This window comes from Limanda limanda, chromosome 14, assembly GCF_963576545.1.
Source record: "Limanda limanda chromosome 14, fLimLim1.1, whole genome shotgun sequence".
NCBI classification, from domain to species: Eukaryota; Metazoa; Chordata; class Actinopteri; order Pleuronectiformes; family Pleuronectidae; genus Limanda; species Limanda limanda.
Genome location: NC_083649.1, coordinates 14,257,823 through 14,279,542, shown reverse-complemented (window position 1 = coordinate 14,279,542; position 21,720 = coordinate 14,257,823). Strand labels below are relative to the sequence as shown.

General features: G+C 45.2%; 1 protein-coding gene across 1 annotated transcript; it reads right to left on the bottom strand.

The window, feature by feature from the left end:
• Positions 1-362: 362 nt before the first annotated feature.
• Positions 363-21,025, bottom strand: hephl1b (hephaestin-like 1b). Its single transcript, XM_061086221.1, has 20 exons — positions 20,726-21,025; positions 12,729-12,973; positions 10,964-11,176; positions 10,054-10,245; positions 9,687-9,941; positions 9,028-9,196; positions 7,633-7,766; positions 7,385-7,516; positions 6,529-6,734; positions 5,810-5,954; positions 5,449-5,661; positions 3,782-4,004; positions 3,487-3,626; positions 3,279-3,404; positions 3,078-3,184; positions 2,711-2,945; positions 1,784-1,923; positions 1,179-1,332; positions 1,044-1,058; positions 363-787 (listed from the first exon to the last, which is right to left on the bottom strand). Exons 1-20 carry the CDS (start codon positions 20,905-20,907, stop codon positions 708-710), a joined length of 3,306 nt encoding a protein of 1,101 aa, XP_060942204.1. The 5' UTR covers positions 20,908-21,025; the 3' UTR covers positions 363-707.
• Between the last annotated feature and the right edge of the window lie 695 nt (positions 21,026-21,720).

The window sequence follows — 21,720 nt, the reverse complement described above, 5'->3', positions numbered from 1 at the left end:
TGCCAAAAGTATTCTTTTTGTTTATTATTATATTTAACTTTTTGTTTATAATTGCACACACACACACACACACACACACCACAGCAAATCCCATGTATGTGCAATAAAACCCGATTCTGATTAACTTCACTGGATCCAGATCTTTATTTGGTTCTGCCCCAAATTACACACACTCATAAATATATCTCTCTCATCAAGATCCATGAATTTTTCTCCGAGAACGAAAATGTTGAAGGAAGTGAATTGACCTAGATCCAGTTCCTTCCTGACCGTGATGTCAAATCCATCCACCAAGTATCGTGGAAATCCGTCAATTGTAGTGTGTTTAATCCTGCTAAATAACAGACAAGCAACCACTAATACACATATAAAACAATATTGTTTATTGCTCATTCAAAACTGTATTAAAATATTTGGTAACGCAGGCCTTTGCTCAAACACAGTGCAACATGTCAGAAAACAGAAAAAACTTAGAAAAAACCCACAGAATAGTATTAAGTCAAACAAAAAAAATTTCAGTCCTAACAAATAAAACGATCCCGAGCTTTTATCACGATTGCACAGTCGCAGATAAATCTTAACTGGTCTGATCAGTGTTTGATATTTACATAGAGTTCATATTCTCCAGCAAACACACCAACAGTGATTTCTGTCCCTGGAATTGTGCAATGGTTTATGGTGGTTACACACAGTCCAGTGTCCTCTCATCAGTGCAGTTCACCTACAGCCAGGAAACAGAGTATGAGCAGGAGCAGCAGCGTCTGTGTGGAGCCTTTCGTTTCTGGTGCTGGGGAAAGGAAACATGTTGAGAGGGAAGTCAGAGACAGGAGGCATTTCAGCTGCTGATGTCCGTGTATCACTTTTTTATAAAGGCAACGAAAAAATATAAGAATTCCTTTAAGAAAATCACCCTTAATATTATTGTAATAGAAACTATTTGTTGTAATAATGTGTGTCTTAAATTCCCTTAGATAATCTGAAGTTTCAGATTAGGTGGTTCAGTGACAATAATTATTAGTAATATGTTTAGTTTGGGTGCTTACCGTGTGAGGAGTTTTCTGGAAAAGAAAAAGACATAAATTGAGATAATTGAGAAATCATCTTTATTTGCTATTAATTTCCATTCAGACATAGACACGCACACACACACACACACACACACACGCACGCACACGCACCTTCGATGGTGATGGTGGTCTCCATGCCGGCTCGGATGTGATCAGTCACGTGACAGTGGAGTAACCAAGTCCCTGGGATCCCGGCCATCATCTCCACAGTCTGGAAAGTCCCGGGGAAGAGGTCAAAGACGTCTGCACGGTGGACACGGTCCGTCTGACACACACACACACACACACACACACACACACACACACACACACACACACACACACACACACACACACACACACACACACACACACACACACACACACACACACACACACACACACACACACACACACACACACACACACACACCACACACACACGCACACGCACACAGAGGGAACAAAAAAGAGGATATGAACACTCTGTGGTAGCCCCCACCCAGACTGCTAGGTACCTGGGTTTGACACTCGAAAGACAACTCTGAATTTACCCACAACATTGCTGCAACAACCCGTTTGTGTAGATACACGCTGCACAACATCAAGAGAATACGTCCCCTTCTTATTCAGAAGGCGGATAAAACCAGTGGTATTTGTGAATAAATAACATTGCCTCACACGCTTTTATTAAAAGAAAATATTAACAATATTTTTCCGTTGGTGTTGTAAGTTACCTTGTAGGTGAAAGTCTCAGCATGGAAGTGAACGGTGTGCATGTCCACTTCGTTGCCCATTCCCAGTAGATACCAGTCGACCTTCTGGCCCTGCCTCATCACCAGTCCATGGAGGTTACCGTACAGCTTACCATTGATCCCTTCAATATACACATTCACTAATAAAGATTACAAGATACAAGATACATTTATTAATCCCACACACATGCACACTCATGCAAATGACAGAGATTTGTACTCTGCTTTTGACCCATCTGGTGAACACAGCAGGACACACAGAGCAGTGGGCAGCCATGTACGGCGCCCGGGGAGCAGATGTTGGGGGAGTAAGGTGCCCTGCTCAGGGGCACTAGACAGTGAGGGTACGGAGAGTCCTCTTGGACTTTGAAACAGATCCCAGTGTTGTCGTTCCAGGAATGTTTTTGGTGTTACTCCGTCCAGGTATGTTTTTGTAGTTACCCCGTGGAGTCAAACCAGAGACCTTTCAGTCTGATGTCTTCCCAATATTCTGCACAAAGTCCAAGTTTTTCTGCCACTAGTCACCGCCTCTCTCTACACACACTCATATCATCACACAGAGAACTCAAAAAAGGAAAACCAGTATCACAGATCTTCCTTTTAATGTTGACACCAATCCAAACTGGAGTGTGGATCCATCGACCAAGCCCGGACAAAAAATTTGAAATCAGATCACATTGGCTTGGGCTATCCATTTGATTTTTGACACTAGACATGTCTGTAATCTCGGAAAACATCAGATTTGGTTTGGTTTCAGACATAAAACAGAGGTTTGGGTCAAGCTAGGTTAGTTTTGTCTCAAATAGGGGCTGCACTCATGATTTCTCATGAAAATCCACAAATCTTAATTTTGTAACAGATTAGATGGTTTCGCTCTTTACTCCCCCTCCTCCTTTTCTTATCTCTCACCGTGCATCATGTTACTTTCATCAAATTCATCATCGCCGGTGAAGGTATCGGGGTCGACCCCGAGGTACGTCCTGATGTTCTCCTCCAGGTACCAGGACTGGTTTTCATCATGCACCATAAAGAGCAGAGCAAACTCCTTCTCCACATCAGCCCTCTGTCTGTCGGGCCCCTCACCGCGCTGCAGTGTCCCGGGCCTGCATATCACCAGAGGCCCCAACAGACCACTGTACAGATCCTGAACATAAACAAAGGAAGCTGCTCCGTCACAAACATGTAATAAATCTTTTACCCAAAGAAGAGACACCTCCTTTCAACAGCAACACGGTGAATCATGATGCGACTGTGATTGTCTACGGAGTGTATGTACCTTAATGAAATGAACAGTGGAGTAGTAGGCGTAAGAGATGCAGTTAGGATCCGAGAGCCCTGGACCAGAGCGCACAGGAACATCCCAGGTCAACTCCAGTATGTGACCTGAAGACAAGAGAACACAGGACAAAGAAAAGTCAATCCAACTTTTGTAGGAGAATTTCACACTTAACTTATTTTATTCAAATTTGACTCTCACCAGGTTTGACAGGAATGTGCACGCCACTGGCTCTGACTCCATGTGCAGCGATCGAGTATTCACGACTGGCTTTGTTCATGAACGAGATCACAATCTGCTCTCCTACTTCTGCTTTGATGATTGGTCCTACAGGGGACGAGAGAACACACGCTGTCTTCAGCCTTTTCTGTCTTTTCCACCAAACAACACAAGGTGCAGCTGAATTTACCCATAATTTCCAGGTGCTGTTGACTTGGCAGCCGTTTCTTCTGAACCCTGAAGGTCTCGTCCGTGTATTCTCTGTACACCACCTTCTTATAGCGTGATCCTATTCTGTCTGGCCCTTTCTCCACAAAAATGCTGCCTGGACTGGGAGAGACATGTGCCAATTTGCTCCCATTAACAAACAGTAATAAGTAATGCTACTAATCACATGCTGCTGCTCTGACACTGAAATGCATCATCCTACAATTATCATGCTTGTACACACACACACACACACACACACACACACACACACACACCTGTCCTGTGATGTGGCCTGGTGCTTCTCCAGCTCCCAGGTTCTCTCGGGTGAGTAATCCCACTCGATTTCTTCAGCACTGATGAAATACTCCACAATCTTAGTTGGCTGGGTGTGGGTGTGGGTGTGCTTCACCTGACGTCTTGGGCAATAGTTGACTCTGTACTGCTGCCTCATGCCAGCTGAGTAGTGGTCAGTCACTCTGCAGCTCACTTCATACACACCTGACAGAGGAATGGAAGAGGTGAAGGTAAGGTATGATAAGGTAAGATAAGGTAAGATATAAAAAAAAAATCCTTTCAATGACACGATACGACATGACAATTTACGACATGACAAGATAATGCCTCTTTTTGGAATTAAAGGAGGAGCTGATGCAATTTTGAACATTTTAACCTTGTTCGTTTTTGTGGGAAAGACAAAGACAAATGTTTATTAAAGGCAGGTTTCTTTTTTTAAAGACTACTCTAACAGTCAGCATAGTTGACTAGTTTGCAGTTTACAGAATCCACAATGACGCGTTGACACTAGGGCTGCCACTAACGACTATTTTTCTATCGATTAATCGGTCGACTATTTTATCGATTAGTCGATTAATCGAAACGATTAATTTTCCTCCAAAAAAATCAAATTGACCATTTCAGTTAATTTTATTTTGACAACAAACTGTATGTCATCGTATAATGCAGCACAAAACAAAATGTAAACAAAGGCTCAAATATTAAAGTGCAAAACTGTAGGTTTAAACTAGCAACTCCAACGTGATAAAAATAAATCAAAAAGAGGGCTTATAAGTTGAGTCAGCAGTGCAACTCAAAAAGATATCAAAGTTTCTATTTAACCCCTTATCAAAATAAAAAAGTTAGGTCTGCATATTAAACAAAGTGCAACATGTTTAAAGTATAAGAAACAATGGTGTCCAGCTCAAGATTCGACTCAAACGTTAGTTAAACATGTGTGTTGTAATGTAAGAATGTCAGGATGTCCACATGTTCTGGACTCAGTCTAGCGCCCCCCCCCGCGCGAACGGAGGCTTCCCCCCGCGGGCGCGGTAGCTGAGGTGACGCGAGTAGGACCCGACACGCGTCCAGGGCCCGTCGCCTTCCGCACCTGCGACGGACACCGGCCCGCGGTCCGAGAGAAAGGAAGCCCCCGCACCAGCGACGCCGTGAGGCGCCGTGGACGAGGCCCCCCCCCCCCCAAAACAAACTTGAGGCGGGCCGCACACCGAGCCTCCGGCTGCCTGGAGGGGAGGGCGCTGGGGCGACTGCTCCACCAGCCGCGGCATGTGCCCAGCGGTTTAAAAAAAAAATATGCGTCGACGCATTTTATTGGCGTCGACGCATTTTGAGCGTCGACGTAATCGATGACGTCGACGAATCGCGGCAGCCCTAGTTGACACTGCATCTGTTTCTATCTTCGGATTTGTTTTTGAGGTTTGCGAGAGCAAACGTCATTCAAATGGGAGAAAGAACATTCCACTAACCCAAGCAGCCAACAAACATCCCATAAATCATAGAAATACAACAGAAAGCTTTAAACTGTTTGCATAGTGGTTATTGATGATTCCAGTTGTTAAGTGTTGGGTTTGGTGTGGCGGTCAGAGGACACATGGCATATGAAGGAGGAAAAGTGCTTTGAGTGGATGTGAAGAGTGATACGACTGACCAGGGGTGTTGGGCTGCATGGAGACACTGGCAGTGATGTGAGGGAACACGCTGACAGTGTCACGTGTTGTGCTCTGCTTGTTGAAGGTGTTCCCTTCGAAATAAACACCATGAATGTCCACCTCTGTCCCCAGGCCGAAGGTGTACCACCAAACCTTGTCCCCGGCGCACATCTCCAGTCCCGCAAGGTTCCCGTACATGCGTCCGTTCACAGCTTTAAATGATCGAGAAGATTTAAACAGGACAACACACATCAAAAGTAGGAACTGTGCTGAAATGATTGTACTAATGGTATGAGAGCGACTATAAGAAATGTTTAAATGAGATAAAACTACACACTCTTAGCCAAGCACATTGTTTACCGTGCATGTTATTGCTCTCGACGAAGTCCTCATCATATCTATTTGAGTCTTTGCTGCCAAATTTTTGAATATTCTCCTCCAAGTACCAGCTCATGTTTTCATCCATGACAGAGAAGAGCAAGAAGAACTCCTTGTCCACATCTTTCTATGAAGCAAAGCACAAACAGAGCTGACAATCAGGACCCTGCCGCAGCTGCATGAAAACAGAAAACGCATTTAGATGTTTTAGACTCCTAAACGCATCTTTGAACAATCAAACATCAACGACTATATTGTCTTCTCAGCATTTTAATCTCGGCCTCATTATTTTATCTGCAAAGGGCACACATACTTGGTGGCCCTGAAGTGTAAGACAACGGTCAAATCACAAAACAACAAATCCCAAAGGGACATTTAAAGTGACGGTTGCACTGTCTATGTTTTTAAAAGGAAAGAAATGCTGACAAAAACGTGTTTGGTGATTTGTTTTGTGTTTTACCTTCGTGTTTGAAGGAGGCACTTCAGGGCCACCATACAAATCGCCTGACAACGATGATTAAAGATGAATTTAATCTCATTCTATTTGAGTCGCGCTGTAACAGTTATTCCATCAATCAATCCTTGTCAATCCATGATTCAATAACACAGTTATAAGCAAACATTTGTGGGTTGAAGATTATTTAAATAGGGGATTTCTTTCTCTGCATGAGATATTTGTTATAAGGAAAATAAATAAGCACCCTGGTTCCACTCTCCGTCAGCGCTCCTCTCTTACACACGAGCAGAGGTCCCACGAGCCCAGAGTTGGTGTCCACTGCGGGATCAGTGGCGGAGTAGTACAGGTAGGGGATACAGGGGGAGTCCGATGGAGACGGACCCTCGAGGACCTGCCAGGTGTAGACAAAGCGCTCACCTGGGCCAACGTGGGAGCCGGGCTTGTCAACACCTGCAGTAAAACAAAGTCCTGCGATTATACGATCTGGAATCACTTCAGTCATTTGTTAATCCCTACAGATATGAATCACAGACGCTGCTGACATTACCAGTGACCTTGGTTCTTTCAGAGAGCATTAAGTTTGTATTGTGGTCACACAGCAAACAAAAACTATATAACCAATAAAACGTGCACAGAGAAAATGGTGCTGCGTATCTGAATGTATTCGGTTTGCCTAAAAACAATAAGAGCCATATCACTCCTACCATTAACTATAAAAACAAGGTTAAATTCAAGCGCCAGTTGGTGTCGCAATCAAAGTTTGTGTCTACAAATTGAGCCCTGCGACAGTTTTTATATGTCAATTAGTGGTATTCTGAAATTCAAACATATTTCATTCCAATACAGCTCGTGAATTACTAATTTTTTAAGTCTTTTGGAGTTTTTTGTTCATAAAAGTATTAGCCGAGCCCTCATAAGAGGCACAGAAAGGGAAATATAATCCAGTCTTGAAGTAGCATTCAGATGATAATGTCTGAACTTTTCTATTATCGGCTGCAGCATCATATTATTGATCCACTCCCCTTGTTATCACTCAATTTGAGTGCTGATATCTAACAGTTTCTTGGTTGTGAAATAAGAATCTGTGGCTGCCTCCTCACCGTCCTGATAGCTGGCTCCCTGGGAGCGTTTGTCATAGTGCACGCCGTGAGGCTGGATGCTGTAACTTCTATCAGCCTTGTTCATGAACGTCACTTTGATAGTGTCTCCTTCCTCTGCCCGCAGGACTGGACCTGGACAAATATAACAAAAAGATTAGTGGAACCACACAAGACAGAAGATAGAGAGAGAAAGGACAAAGGCAAAAGATGAGCAGAGATCTGTTTTAGCCAACTCTGGAACGTCTTACCAAGGATTCCTAAATGTCCAGGATCAGATGGTTTTACAACGGTGAAGGTACTGTCTGTGTACTCCTTGTAGATCACCTTCATGTATTGACCCCCGATCCTCCCACCCTCTCTGCCAAAAAACATCTCTGATGCACTAAGAGAGAAAAAGGGGAGAGGGGAGACAGAGAAGAGGAGACACTGGTAGAAATTAATGTTTGGTCTGGATGGATCAGCAGCATGACAGTGGAACTGAACAGAATAAAAATGTCTCCTGTCAGAGAGGGCTTCACTGTGTTAGGTCAGAGAACAGTAACAAAAACAACTGGGTCCCTGATAGGATACTCCCCTGAGCAGGATTTTAGAATGACTCTGTGGACTTTTTGATGGTCTCTATTTAGACTGGGTTTGGATTCGCATTTTGATTCTTTGGGCTTCTAACTTATCATTTCCTGTTTTGCTTTGTAGTTCTTACCTTATATGCCCCTTACTTCTTTTCACTTCCTGTCTTTGTCTTGTTTGTTAATCCAACTCACAATGCTAGGGAACTTTGGTCAATTCTCTTTGATGAAGTCTGCAGTAATGCTGATGTACGAAAAGTGTGCATAAAGGGCTCGGGGAGTCAGAGAGAAAGACCTCAGACACCTGAAGATATCACTGTGGGACAGCTCTGAGTCCTCACTTACATACTTACATACTATAGGCCCTCTGTTTGAAAAACATTCTCTTTTATGCACTTCCTGCCTTGTTATCTGTTTGTACATCCTCTAAGTTTAACAACTCCCAGCAACTACCAACACTGTTTATGGTGGACACATCAAAACTGCCTCACCACAGGAAGGATCTGCCCTAATCAGCTGTGTCCTGAGGCCATACACAGACTGACGGCAGACACACTTTCAGAGGCATTCCAAGCCTTAAAGGGATATTTCACCAATTAATTAAATGGTTATCCTCTACTGTATGGAGTCACTAAGCTTTCTTTCTTCCATCTCCCAAACTATTGCACTTATACTTTCTACATGCAAAACCATCCGTCTGTGACATCTCAGACTCCTGCTCTAATTATGCATGCAGCTGATGACTGTAAAGCACATAGGTCATTCCACATTAGGTGCTTTGAGACATTGTTATATTTTTATAACAGCTGTAAAGTGATTTGAATCATAGAAGTGGTTTCGGACTGACTGTGATAAACAGACCAGTTGAGGCAATAAAACAAGCATGGATGTGGCCCCCCGATAATCTAAATGTTTGTTTGGAGAAAGCTGGCATGGATCACTGTGTTTGATGCAGAATTCATGAAGTGCATTGGGCTGGATAATGATTCACCCCTTACTCAGCAGGGACCCTGTGTGTTATCATTAATTTCAGTAGGTTGAACTCTCCAGTCCAGTGTGTTGCTCACGTCTGCCCACCTGTCAGCCTCGGTGAGGGACACGTTGTTGATCAGGTCCTTTCCAGAGGGAGCATAGCTCCACAGGAGCTTTTCTGCTGCCAGGTAGAAATTCCTCTCGGTGCCGCCCGGCACTGCAGTGCTGGCCTCACTGCCACATGACCTCACTTCATAAAAGGCCTGCATCCCGGCTGGAACAGATGAAGAGACATGCCCAAAAATATTACACAGACCAACTCTGGAGATTCAGATTTATGATACATCAATAATAACTACTCCAAGGTTCAGTTTACACTGTCAACACCCTAATCTTGTAGCTGCCGCCATATTAAAGAGAGGTCAAGATCTGAAATATGCAAAACTACCAGAGGTGTGGTTTGGAGGGTAAATAACACTTTCTTTAAACAACACAGGAATAAGAATAAACATTGTATAAAGCCTGGAATGATACAAAGGCATTATTTGACAGTTATTCATAGTATGTTCATAGCAAATAAAACTCATTCATGTCGTTAATTGATAGACTTTGGTCCTGGCGTCTCTTTTGAAATACAAGCTTTAAGACTCGTTACATCACACACTGACATACTGGCCTTGACTATACCTCGCAAAAACGCATTCTCCCCCTGTCAGCAACTCAGAAAGTCTTGATGCAAAGAGGTGAAAGGTCAGGAGCCCTACCCTGAAGGTGGTCATTAACCTGGCAGGTCAGCAGCCACTTCCCTCTTGCTCTCGGGACCATCTGAGCGGTAGCAAACGTGGCGGGGAACAGGCTGAGGACGTCTGTGCGGTGGCCACGGTCGAGCAACGTGTTCCCATGGAAAAAGGCTGTGTGAATGTCAACTTCGTTGCCCATGCCGAACAAATGCCAGGCTACTGCACGGTCCTGGCACAATTTGATCCCGGGCAAGTTACCAAACATGTAGCCGTTAATTGCTGTAACACAGAGAAACCAACAGAGCGAGGTCAGAGGAAAGGACAAAGAGACCAAGCATATGTTGAAGAAATTAGTGAAAACGAGGTTTGCCATCATATTTGAAAGACACACCGTGCATCAGGTTTGACTCATGGAAGTCTTCGTCCTCTACGACTCCATCTGGATCCGAGAGGCTGTTAATGTTGTCCTCCAGGTACCAGCTCAGGTTCTCGTCCACTATGTTGAACATCAGGAAGACGTCCTGGTCCACATCATTGCGGGCTGAGTCTGTGACGGATTCTGGATTTGTCTCCTTCAAGGTTCCTGTGCTCATGCAAGAACATAAAACATAGGTCTTGTGCAGACTTGGTGTTCAAGTGCTCAGCTTTAAGTACATGTGTTTACACCTGGCTCTAAAATGTGTCCTAAATATGATTCCTGTGATCACTTGTGACCAGATCTCACTTCCCTGGTCTATATGAGAATAATCACTAATGGCACGGGCGAGCAAGCAAGAGAGAGAGAGGAGTCAGGAGGGGCTGAATCAATCTTCATATTGTGGCGTAGGCTACAAACAAATCCACATATGGTCACTGTAGTGGGTCCTGATGCATTTGTGTTCACACAGTGAAGAGAATGTGGCCACATGTGATGCAGAGAACTTCTAAATGTGGTTTTAATGATCGGATCTCAGTTCGGATTTAAGTGTGTTCAGAGCTTTACCTAAGATAACACTGAAGATTTGGGATTGGATAACTCAGGATGGATGTATATATATACGGTCTGAACTGGGTCATAGATGTAGCAAAATGCAGGTTAGGGTTAAAATATTAGTTATCAATGTAGCCAAACACTGATAGAGGCACATTTCCTCTTTCCTCGCCTCTGGTTTCCCAACATCTTTGCTTTACACAGGTTCAAAAAGGCCCTTGGTGACTGTAACTGTGACTATGAAAAACAGAAATCGTTTTCATTTGACATGCAGACCTTCTTCTGAAGTAAAAAACAATGTTAAATAGCTTGTGATCACATATCTTCCTACCTTTCTTGCAGGTGAGCAGAGGCCCGATAAGTCCAGAGGCAATGTCCTTAGGAGCGTCTACGTGAGAGTGGTAGGCCCAGGTCAGGCAGTTAGCATCATCATCCGTCGGGGCAAATTCTGGCCTGACCTCCCAGCGGTAGGTGTAGCTGCCTTGTGGGGGAACGGTGTCATCCTCCTTTAACCTGCTTGACGTCCCATCTGGATAGAGCGCCCCTGGTGGGAAAATACAAGATGTTTATGTTGAGATTTTTCTGTTTAGAGAGCAGCTCTGCCGCTCTGATTTCATTGTTACGTCAGTAGAACCACATCTAAATGGTACGGGTTAGGGTTTAAAACGTGACATGGAAGAATTTAGAAAATAAGATGCCTGAAACAAATGATTCTAACAGGTGTATATTATTTATATGCTTCAGTTGTTTAGAATCAAATCATGTTCATATCTCCTTTTTCTCTATCTCTGTTCAGCTTTCAGCCTCCACGTGTGTGTGTGTGATCTATATACACATGAACACCTCAGTCTTAGTCATGGGCACACCGACCTCTGTCCCCATATGCACTCGTGATGAGAAATAATTAAGGACACACTTATCTGATTTCAAAGTTTTATGTGTGTCGTCCCCACTGCCCCCTTCAGAGTCAATAGGGCCACAACTCTCTCCCTTCTTGTTCAAGGTGCTGTTTATTAAAACTATTTGACTCAACAGCTGATAGTTACAGTTTATCTGAGCTTGTGTGCCTTATAGACTGATGCACAACAGGCTCCTGCCCTCATTCTGTTGAAAGAGGAAACAGCAAATTTTACTTTCACTTCTGGGTTCTTGTAAGACTTTCTTGAACAAGGATACTCTTAAATGGGAGGGGGATGGGGGCTTTGTTACATAAAAACGAGCTGCAAAGGTCAGAACACTTGAGAGACGTGTTGACAAGAGGCCACATCTTCCATGTAGGTCACTGAGTTATGGCAGTTGCCATGTCACTTACTGCACTCGCACACAGGGCTCTTAAAGTATGTCTTACATCGGGCTGGTCCATTTTCTTTTCTGCTTCTCAGTGTCTTATCTTATTAGAGACAGGATTGTCACTGGAGCAGAGGAAAACATGCTAACATGCTATATTTACATACCAGCAGGAAACAAAGCCACAGATGTTGTGAAAAAAAATGATTACATTTATTCAAACTAAATATGCAAATTGTCCCACTGTCTAAAGTGTTGCCATAATTCTAAAGACCATTTAAGTAAATATCTTGGCAATGGCTCACATATTATTGAAACCAAGGGCTCTGCCAAGGCCCAACAGTTGCCTTGTGAAACCACATTAACAGTCACTAGATCTGTATCTTTACAGCATTTGGATCTGCACCAAATGTCCCACACTCATAGATATCAGTCCCCTAAATATGCATCATTTCTTTCAACAAGATCCATGAATTATTCTTTGGTGAATTGGTGAAAATGTCAACAAACGCCCTATTTTACAATGTTAAAAAAAACCCTGGCTGGTCTGCACCAAAATGTGATGGCTTCTCTCTTGACCCATACTTCAACCTTCAAGTTTCGTGGGAATCCATCAGGGAGTTATATCGGCACCTCCTTACTAACAGACAAATAAACACGGACAAATATATAACCTCCTTGGCTGATGTAAAAATGACCATATATGTAATGTAAAGCATAACTTATTAATTGAGCGTTTTTCTGTGTGTAAATACAATATGTGCATTTCTATGATCACATGTACTGTATTATATTGTGTAACACTCTACCCTCTGATTTCTTATCATAGAAGACTCCATGGGGATGCATAGAATAGCCCCTGGATGCAAAGTTCTTCATGTGGATCGTGATAACCTCATCGACCTCCGCGCGCAGGATCGGCCCCAGGAAGCCCAACCACTCCGGCCGGGGAGCCTGTGTGCTGTATGTGGCGTCCGTGTACTGCCGGAACATGGCCTTCTTATAAACGCTGCCCATTCGGTGGGGTTCTTTTTCCAGGAACACAGCCGCATGCCTGAGATTGAGACAGAAAAACATGTGAGATACAGACACAGCAGGGGATTCACACACAGAGGACGGTGTGCAGGAGGTGGAGGAGAAAGAGATGGCAACTAATCCTGTTTCTGTTTGCACACCTTAAAGTATTACAGAACAAAACAGAAGGATGAGTTTCTCAAAACAGGATTGCACAATGACACATACTTCTATTGCACCGTCATGATTTATGTTTTGTCAAGCACAGAGTTGTGTAAGGAATGTTAAAGCACAAGGAGAAACACAACATCCATTAGGGCTACATTACATATGCTGTGATGGCCCAGCCTGTCAGCCGTGCCACACATGGCTGAGGACAGCCAGGCAGAGGCAATCCAGAGGCGTGGTGTTGGAGGGGCGGTACTACCCCAGGGGATCCTCCTGGAGAGCTCCTCCCCTGCCGGGTGTCTCTGATTGTCTCTCACAGGTGGACTGAATCAAGAGGCAATCAGGAGCCCTTTTAAAAACCAGAGGAAATGGGGATAGACTCTCTTGAGCCACTGAGGGAGTAGGAACCAGACGTTTTCACAAGGAGTCTCAGGGTAAGAGGCCAATGGCCTGCCTTTTGTCAGATGAAGAGGATTAACTGCTGTCTTTCTCTCTCGTCACCCCAGGAAGAGCCCGCTGGAGCCCCAGACCCCAACTGCCAGACCGGCAAAGCTATTTGAATTATCTTTATGCGCCCTCCTCCCTTTTCCCCCTCAGTTCTAAATAAACTCCCAATTTCTATTTACCATACACCCCTGCGTCTGACTGCTCTGTTTCCAGTTTGTATACCCACTGTTCTCCTCTTGCAAGGCCAGGCTCCCACATATGGTGGAGGATGCGGGCATTCTAAGGCTTCGCTATCAGTGGGTATACAGAGTTGGAATAGAGCACGTCTGATCGGAAGAGAAGGTCAAACATGGAAGAGATCCTGAGAGCCATCCTGGACTCACAAGCCACTCTGCAGACAGCTGTGGTAGAGCTGTGTAGAGCAACGGGGAAAGCGGAAGAGCGGAAACCAAGAGAGGTGCTGACTAAACTGACGCAAGATGATGACGTCGAGACCTATATTACGCTGTTTGAAAGGACTGCAACGAGAGAGAAATGGCCAAAAGCAGAATGGGCGAACATCCTTATGCCTTTCCTGACCGGCGAAGCTCAGAAAGCCTGTCGAGATCTTTCAGCTGCAGAGGCCGTGAGCTATGATAAGGTAAAGACTGCTATCCTAGCTCAATATGGACTTAGCCTCCCCGCCAAAGCTCAGGGAGTGCATGACTGGAGCTACGACCCTGCTCTCCCCGTCCGGGCACAGGTGATGGGGCTAGTCCGTCACACCAGGAGCTGGCTGGAAGAAGCAGAAGGACCGCCCATAGTGGACAGAGTGGTGATCGACTGGTGTACAAGAGGCTTGCCAAATGATGTCAAGAGGTATGTCGCCCAGCAGGGGCCTCCCAATTTGAACACATTAATAGCCTTATTAGAAAATCACCGAGTGATGGCTAATCTGATGCGGTCAGAAAACAAGCCGAACAATTGTAAAGCCAAGACAGAGAGAGATGGTAGGCAAAGCTGTCAGTTCCCCACCAGCCCGAACGCCCCCTGGCTGGACCGGACCGGCTGCAAGACGAACCCAGTGGCCTCCTCCAATCCCACGATGTTTTTCCTGTGGCAGAGAGGGACACCTAGCCAAAGAGTGTCCGGATCGGGATGAGCCGATGCCGACAGCCGGGTCTACCGATAACAAGGGTCTCTACTGCCACCACCTCACTACCTGTTGGGCCCATGAGGGAGCACCAGCCCCAAAGTTTCCGGTGAAGATTGCGGGGAGAGACACAGAGGCCCTCTTGGACTCCGGAAGTATGGTTTCTCTCGTTCGACCACAATTCGCCAGTGCCCCCTGGGGTGAAGAGATGGCCGTGTCCTGCATCCATGGGGATACCCGGAAGTATCCAACCTCCAAAATCCAAGTGATTACTCCTCGAGGACGATTCACTCTGCAGGTTGGGGTAGTCGAGCAACTGCCGGTGCCTGTGCTTTTCGGCCGGGACAGCCCCCTCTTCTCCCGCTACTGGCCCGCGGAGGCAATGGACCCAAAACGGCAACCCAGAAGACGACCGGAGAAGAAGAGACAGTCTTCCGTCGCTTGTCCCGCCTGGGCAGCAGTATCCCCCGATGGCAGCCCAGCAGAAACTACTAATGATGACAGGGAGGAAGCCATCCACACCCAGACCACAGCAACAGACCCCGAACAGGCAGCTGAGATGGAGCCCCTGGAAGACATACAATCAGACGAGGTGTTCTCAATTTCCAGAAGTTGAAATGGAGGGAGGACTCAGACCAGGACAATTCGGCTCGGCCCAGCTGCAGGATCCCAACCTGACCCAAGCCTGGAGAGACGTCCAAGTAATAGAGGGTCAAAAGCAGGCTGGGGTGAGTCAAGTGTCATTTCCACATTTCATGGTCAAGAATAAGCTGTTATACCGAGTAACTAAGAAGAACTGTGATATCTGTGAACAGTTGCTTATCCCCAAAGACTATGCTTCAAAAGTGTTGTACCTAGCCCACTCCCACGTACTAGGGGCACATTTAGGGAGGGAGAAGACGTATGAACGTGTTCTCAGCCGTTTCTACTGGCCGGGAGTCAAAAGGGCCGTAGAGGAGTACTGCCGACATTGTGCTGAGTGTCAAATCAACTCCCCAAAGATAGCGTACCGAAGTCCTCTGATACCCCTTCCCATTATTGAAACACCCTTTAGCAGGATTGGCATGGACATAGTGGGGCCCTTACCGAAGTCTAGCCGTGGCCACCGCTACATCCTAGTTATACTGGATTACGCAACCCGTTACCCGGAGGCAATTCCTCTGCGGTCTGCGACTGGAAAGGTGGTTGCCAGGGAGATGTTTCTGCTTTTCAGTAGAGTGGGCCTGCCGGATGAAATCCTGACAGACCAAGGGTCCTGCTTTATGTCCCAAGTGATGAAATGCCTGTGCCGAAGTCTAAAGGTGAGACAAATAAGGACCTCCGTCTATCACCCTCAGACAGATGGACTTGTAGAGAGGTTCAACAAAACCCTAAAACACATGCTGCGCAAGGTAATCGACGTTGATGGTAAGAACTGGGACCAACTGCTGCCATATATCCTGTTCTCTATACGGGAAGTACCCCAGGGTTCCACTGGATTTTCACCGTTTGAGCTTCTGTACGGTCGGAGACCCCGGGGCTTGCTGGATCTGGCCAAGGAAGCCTGGGAGCAGCAGCCGTCCACCCAGCGCAGTATCGTGGAGCACGTGGAACAAATGCACCACCGAATGACCCAAGTCTGGCCATTAGTCCGGGAGCACATGCAGCAAGCCCAAGCGCAACAGGCAAAGGTATACAACCGGGGAGCCCAGGTGAGAGAGTTCAAACCAGGAGAGAAGGTAATGGTTTTACTTCCAACAAATGATTGCAAGTTTTTAGCCAAATAGCACGGGCCTTATGAAATACTGGAACGGGTGGGGCCTGTGAATTATCGTGTACGGCAGACAGGCCGTAGGAAAGCCAAACAACTTTACCATGTAAATTTGCTGAAGCCATGGCATGAGCCTCTCCCTGTCCCCTCTAATGTCCTGCTAGCTAACCTGCCTCCCCAGGTCCTCCCACCAGTGAACATGAGTGACCAGCTGTCATCCAGGCAAGGACAAGATCTCCGAGAACTGCTCGATAGAAACAGAGATGTCTTCTCCGAGGCCCCGGGTCGAACAACAGCCATCGCCCATGACATCAGAACAGAGCCGGGAAAGATAGTAAGGCTACGACCATACCGAATCCCAGAGGCCAGACGGGAGGCCATCAGAAAGGAGGTGAGGAAAATGCTTGACCTTGGGGTGGTGGAGGAGTCACACAGTGCCTGGTCCAGTACGATAGTCCTTGTTGGGAAGCCGGATGGCAGCATTAGGTTCTGCAATGACTATAGAAAGTTAAATGAGATTTCTCTGTTTGACACCTACCCTATGCCCCGGGTAGATGAGCTGGTCGAGAGGTTAGGACCTGCCCGGTTCATCTCCACGCTAGATTTAACCAAAGGATATTGGCAGGTTCCACTCACCCCACAAGCAAGGGAGAAGACAGCTTTCTCAACGCCAGACGGCGCCTTCCACTATCGAGTCCTCCCGTTTGGTCTTCATGGAGCCCCGGCAACGTTCCAGAGGCTCATGGATAAAGTGCTCCGGCCACACCAGGCCTACGCTGCGGCGTATCTGGACGACATTGTTATCCACAGCACGTCATGGGAGAACCATCTGCAGCACCTAGCAGCTGTTCTCCAGGCCTTATGAGAGGCGGGACTGACAGCCAACCCTGGAAAGTGCTCCCTCGCCCTGGAGGAGGCGAATTACCTTGGGTACACTGTCGGACGAGGAAATGTGAAACCCCAGGTAAAGAAGGTGGATGCCATAGCAACCTGGCCCCAACCCCAGACAAAACGTCAGGTGAGAACTTTTCTAGGGTTATTGGGGTATTACAGACAATTCATTCCTAACTTTGCCTCTTTAGCGGCCCCCTTACATGAGCTGACAAACAAAAGTGCATCCAACCGGGTGAAGTGGACGGAACAGACACAGCTGGCCTTCCATACCTTGAAGAAAGCCCTCTGCAGCGAAACCATGCTACACACCCCCGACTTCGGCAAAAGGTTTGTACTTCAAACAGACGCGTCAGAGGTAGGCCTAGGGGCAGTCCTGTCCCAAGTACATGATGGAAGTGAATATCCCATAACCTTTGTAAGCCGCAAACTGCTTCCCCATGAGAAGAATTATGCAACAATAGAAAAGGAATGTCTAGCTGTTAAATGGGCCATAGAAAAACTAAGATATCACCTACTGGGTCGAGAGTTTACATTTACAAGATAGGAATGCCAGAATAACCCGTTGGTTTCTACAGCTACAAGACTTTAAGTTTACAGTGGAACACAGAGCCGGAAAGCTGCATGGAAACGCTGATGCCATGTCGAGAAGGGATGACTGCCTGTGGTCGGCCGCTCCCCACCGTGGATCGGAGCTGAGGGGGGGTATGTGATGGCCCAGCCTGTCAGCCGTGCCACACATGGCTGAGGACAGCCAGGCAGAGGCAATCCAGAGGCGTGGTGTTGGAGGGGCGGTACTACCCCAGGGGATCCTCCTGGAGAGCTCCTCCCCTGCCGGGTGTCTCTGTCTCTCACAGGTGGACTGAATCAAGAGGCAATCAGGAGCCCTTTTAAAAACCAGAGGAAATGGGGACAGACTCTCTTGAGCCACTGAGGGAGTAGGAACCAGACGTTTTCACAAGGAGTCTCAGGGTAAGAGGCCAACGGCCTGCCTTTTGTCAGATGAAGAGGATTAACTGCTGTCTTTCTCTCTCGTCACCCCAGGAAGAGCCCGCTGGAGCCCCACTGCTCTGTTTCCAGTTTGTATACCCACTGTTCTCCTCTTGCAAGGCCGGGCTCCCACAATGCGTACACCCTCACAGCAATGCAACTGCTTACTTTGTGTCAAGATAAAAACTGCACCCCTGTGACCAATTGTACAACTATAAATATTTAATTTAAAAAAAACAATAACCTGTATAAAAAGTAGTGAAGTATAAATATGGCAAACAAACTTGGCGGAAGGATTGGACATGAGCCAAGGAAGAACTCATTACATTTTGGTTCAAATCTGGAAAAAGTGGTAGATGGCGGATTTATTTGTCACAAATTTTTGCCAATTTACCTGGGATCCATGGATCAGACACATTTAGGGGACTGTCATCTTTAAGTGTGAGCAATTTGATGCGGCTTGATTAAAATTAAGGGGAATGTTAGAAGGTATTCACTCTGTTAATTCTATTTTATCTTCTAAATTCTTTACTGTCCATTTCTAATGAAAATTCACACCAAACCGCACATGAGCAGGTCACAAAGCTCTTCACACTATAATCCTGCAGAACAAATTGCATCTCTCCAACCAGTGGACTTGTCACTATTGTGATTACATGTTTCTCTTAGTTAAGGACCCCTTACAAGCGCTGCGGCAAACACACTTTTGCTACTGAACATCCAGCACATAGTCAAGACAACAAGGATGGAAAGCATAATGTCAAGTCGATCCATGCATAGGTCGTAGTTTGCTGAGAATCTAAAAGGGAGTCAGGAAAACTCCAGCATTACGTAAGGATGTAAAGCTTATGTTACTTCAAAGTGTTCCCTCTAAGAAGAGGAAGCAAACTGGAATAATCAAAGCGCGATTAGAAAAATCATGATTATGATTGAAAGAGGGCTGTAGTCCACGTGTTTGTCAGGTCCGTGAAAAGATGCTTTGTCATCTCTTTACAAATTACATTTTCCATCTGAATCCAATACTGTACTTTAAATTACAGGAAATCAAAGCAGTGCATTATGCTGTGTGTTTTCCATAGTGTTCTGAGAGTCTTTTAAACTAGTGATCATTATGAAAACAACAAAAAAACTTCCCTTAATCTAACATCTGAACTCCAAATGACAACACGGGCTATATGTGATTTACAGCCCGGAGGAACACAGCTGCCGGCCACGTTAATAGTATTATTTCTGGGCCAAGCTTTCCATCTAAAACTTAAAGGCAAAGTACATTAAACGTTCCTAATCACCAGGTTGGAGGCATTCAGAAAATCCTCACAAAGTCCAGACTTTGCACCCTTTTACATCTTTCTGCTGATGCTTCTACTTTATAAAGCGTAAACAGTATTGAGGAGCTTGATGAAAACTTTTCTCTGATTTATATGGGAAGCAGATGTTTTGCGTGCCCCTGGTTTATCTAGCTTCTGATCGCAGGATGACGAGCAGACATTTACTGTTAGTCACCATCCTTTGTAAATGCCAGACGGTCAGTTACGCACCCAACAATCCCCTGCGAAGTCTAGACACGGACAAGACGACTTAGTGCAGAACTTTTTCATTTAAAAACTATTGTAATCTTTGTGTTAATAGTAGGGATCTTTCAGCACTTCCTTCACTTCAGATGTGTCAGTAATATCAACACCTCACATGTCAATTTAATGTGTATGATTAAATGAGTAGACTAACTTAGACCTACTTGACACAAAAAAGCAAGATTATAGAGAAACTTGAAGTTGCTTATAATGATGCTATGAGACTACTACACAAGAGACTGAGATGATGTAGTGCCAGGGAAATGTTTGCAGCTGCAGGATTATATACTTTCCAATCTGTCGCAAGAAATCTCATGTGTACATGTATTTACAGCTAAGTGACTCTGAAAATGAAATAATCTCTGTATTATGAAATATATAGTAGTTCTGCAAACCACCAAGCCCAGCTGTGGATACATTGGTATAGGTGTAAGTGAATATTGAGCATGTCAATAATAATGAATCACATTTTCTTCTGTATTGCCCATAAGGTTAAGACTATTACATGTTTAAAATGCAGAAATGTTATGATAAACCGATGTTGGAGGATATACATTTAGTATTAATATTGAGTGTTGTATAGAATAGTATAGTATAAAACAGTACAACATACAGTAGTATAGTAGGCTATAATATGGTATTTTATCATATAGTATAGTATAGTAGCCTATGGTACAGTATATAGTATTTTATGATGCATAGCATGACACAATATATAAATCTAAATCAATCAATCAAACATATGCCTATTTAAATCTTTTTTAGTGCCTTTTGATTGTATTTTAGTCTGGACCCTGAATCTGAATAATACAATCATCGTCATATCAGTGTATCACAACTCACTCGTCATTTTCGACCAGTTTCCCGTTGAGCAGATTTTTGCCACTTGGAGCATAGTCCCACGCTTCCTCAATGATCCCCACATAGTAAACTCTGTCCGGGCTGCGCGTCCCTCCCGCCCCGGAGGACAGGAGCGACAACATCCACAACGAACAACCCGCAAACAGCCTCAAAGTCTGGGCCATGGTGCAGAGGGTCGCTCCTCTCACTGGTCCCGCGGCAGAGCTGTGCAGACGGCTGGGGAAGTGGAGAGCACCAGTGTCTCCTCCATGTACGCACACAGTCACTTTCGCTGCTGCTGCTGCTGCTTGCGTTCGTACGAAAGTGGAAGGGGAAAACAGTTGGTCTATTCAGCAGGAGTGAGCACCTCCTCCTCCTCCTCCTCCTCTTCCTCCTCCTGCGCAATCCGCCATCAGACGTGCACGGGGGATGATAATAGCCACTCAATGTTCTCCCGTTAATTACCAATGATTGAAATCTCCTACTGGGAAATTAAGGTAATTAATCTACTTATACTGAAATGCAGACTCAAGCAGCGCGGATTGTCTCAATTGGCTGTCAATTTTCCAGAGGTGATGAATAAGCAGGTAAACTCAGCTGGTGCGAGTGCACTTAAGAGAACTGTGCGGGATAATAATGACACACTGCAATTAAAAAAACAAGTATTATGGCCTGCAATTAGGATGTGATTTTCTCGCTCAGATTATTAAATCTTTCAACCTCATCACTTTCTGATAAATCAAAGAAGAAGTGTCTTTAAGTCATAAAGTCAGTTATAAACCATTTATATGAACAACTTGGGTTGCCAGGTTGAGAAAGCTCTACCTGGCTGATTGTAAATGTTGTTATACCATTAATGAATACATATGTATTTGGAGTTTTCACACTTTCTAATAATTAAAATGGATTTTGGTCGAGATTCAGTGTCCTGTTGAAGGACGAGGAAGATTTGACTTAATCTGGCAATAAAACAAGTTGCCATTACTGCAAGATTTATT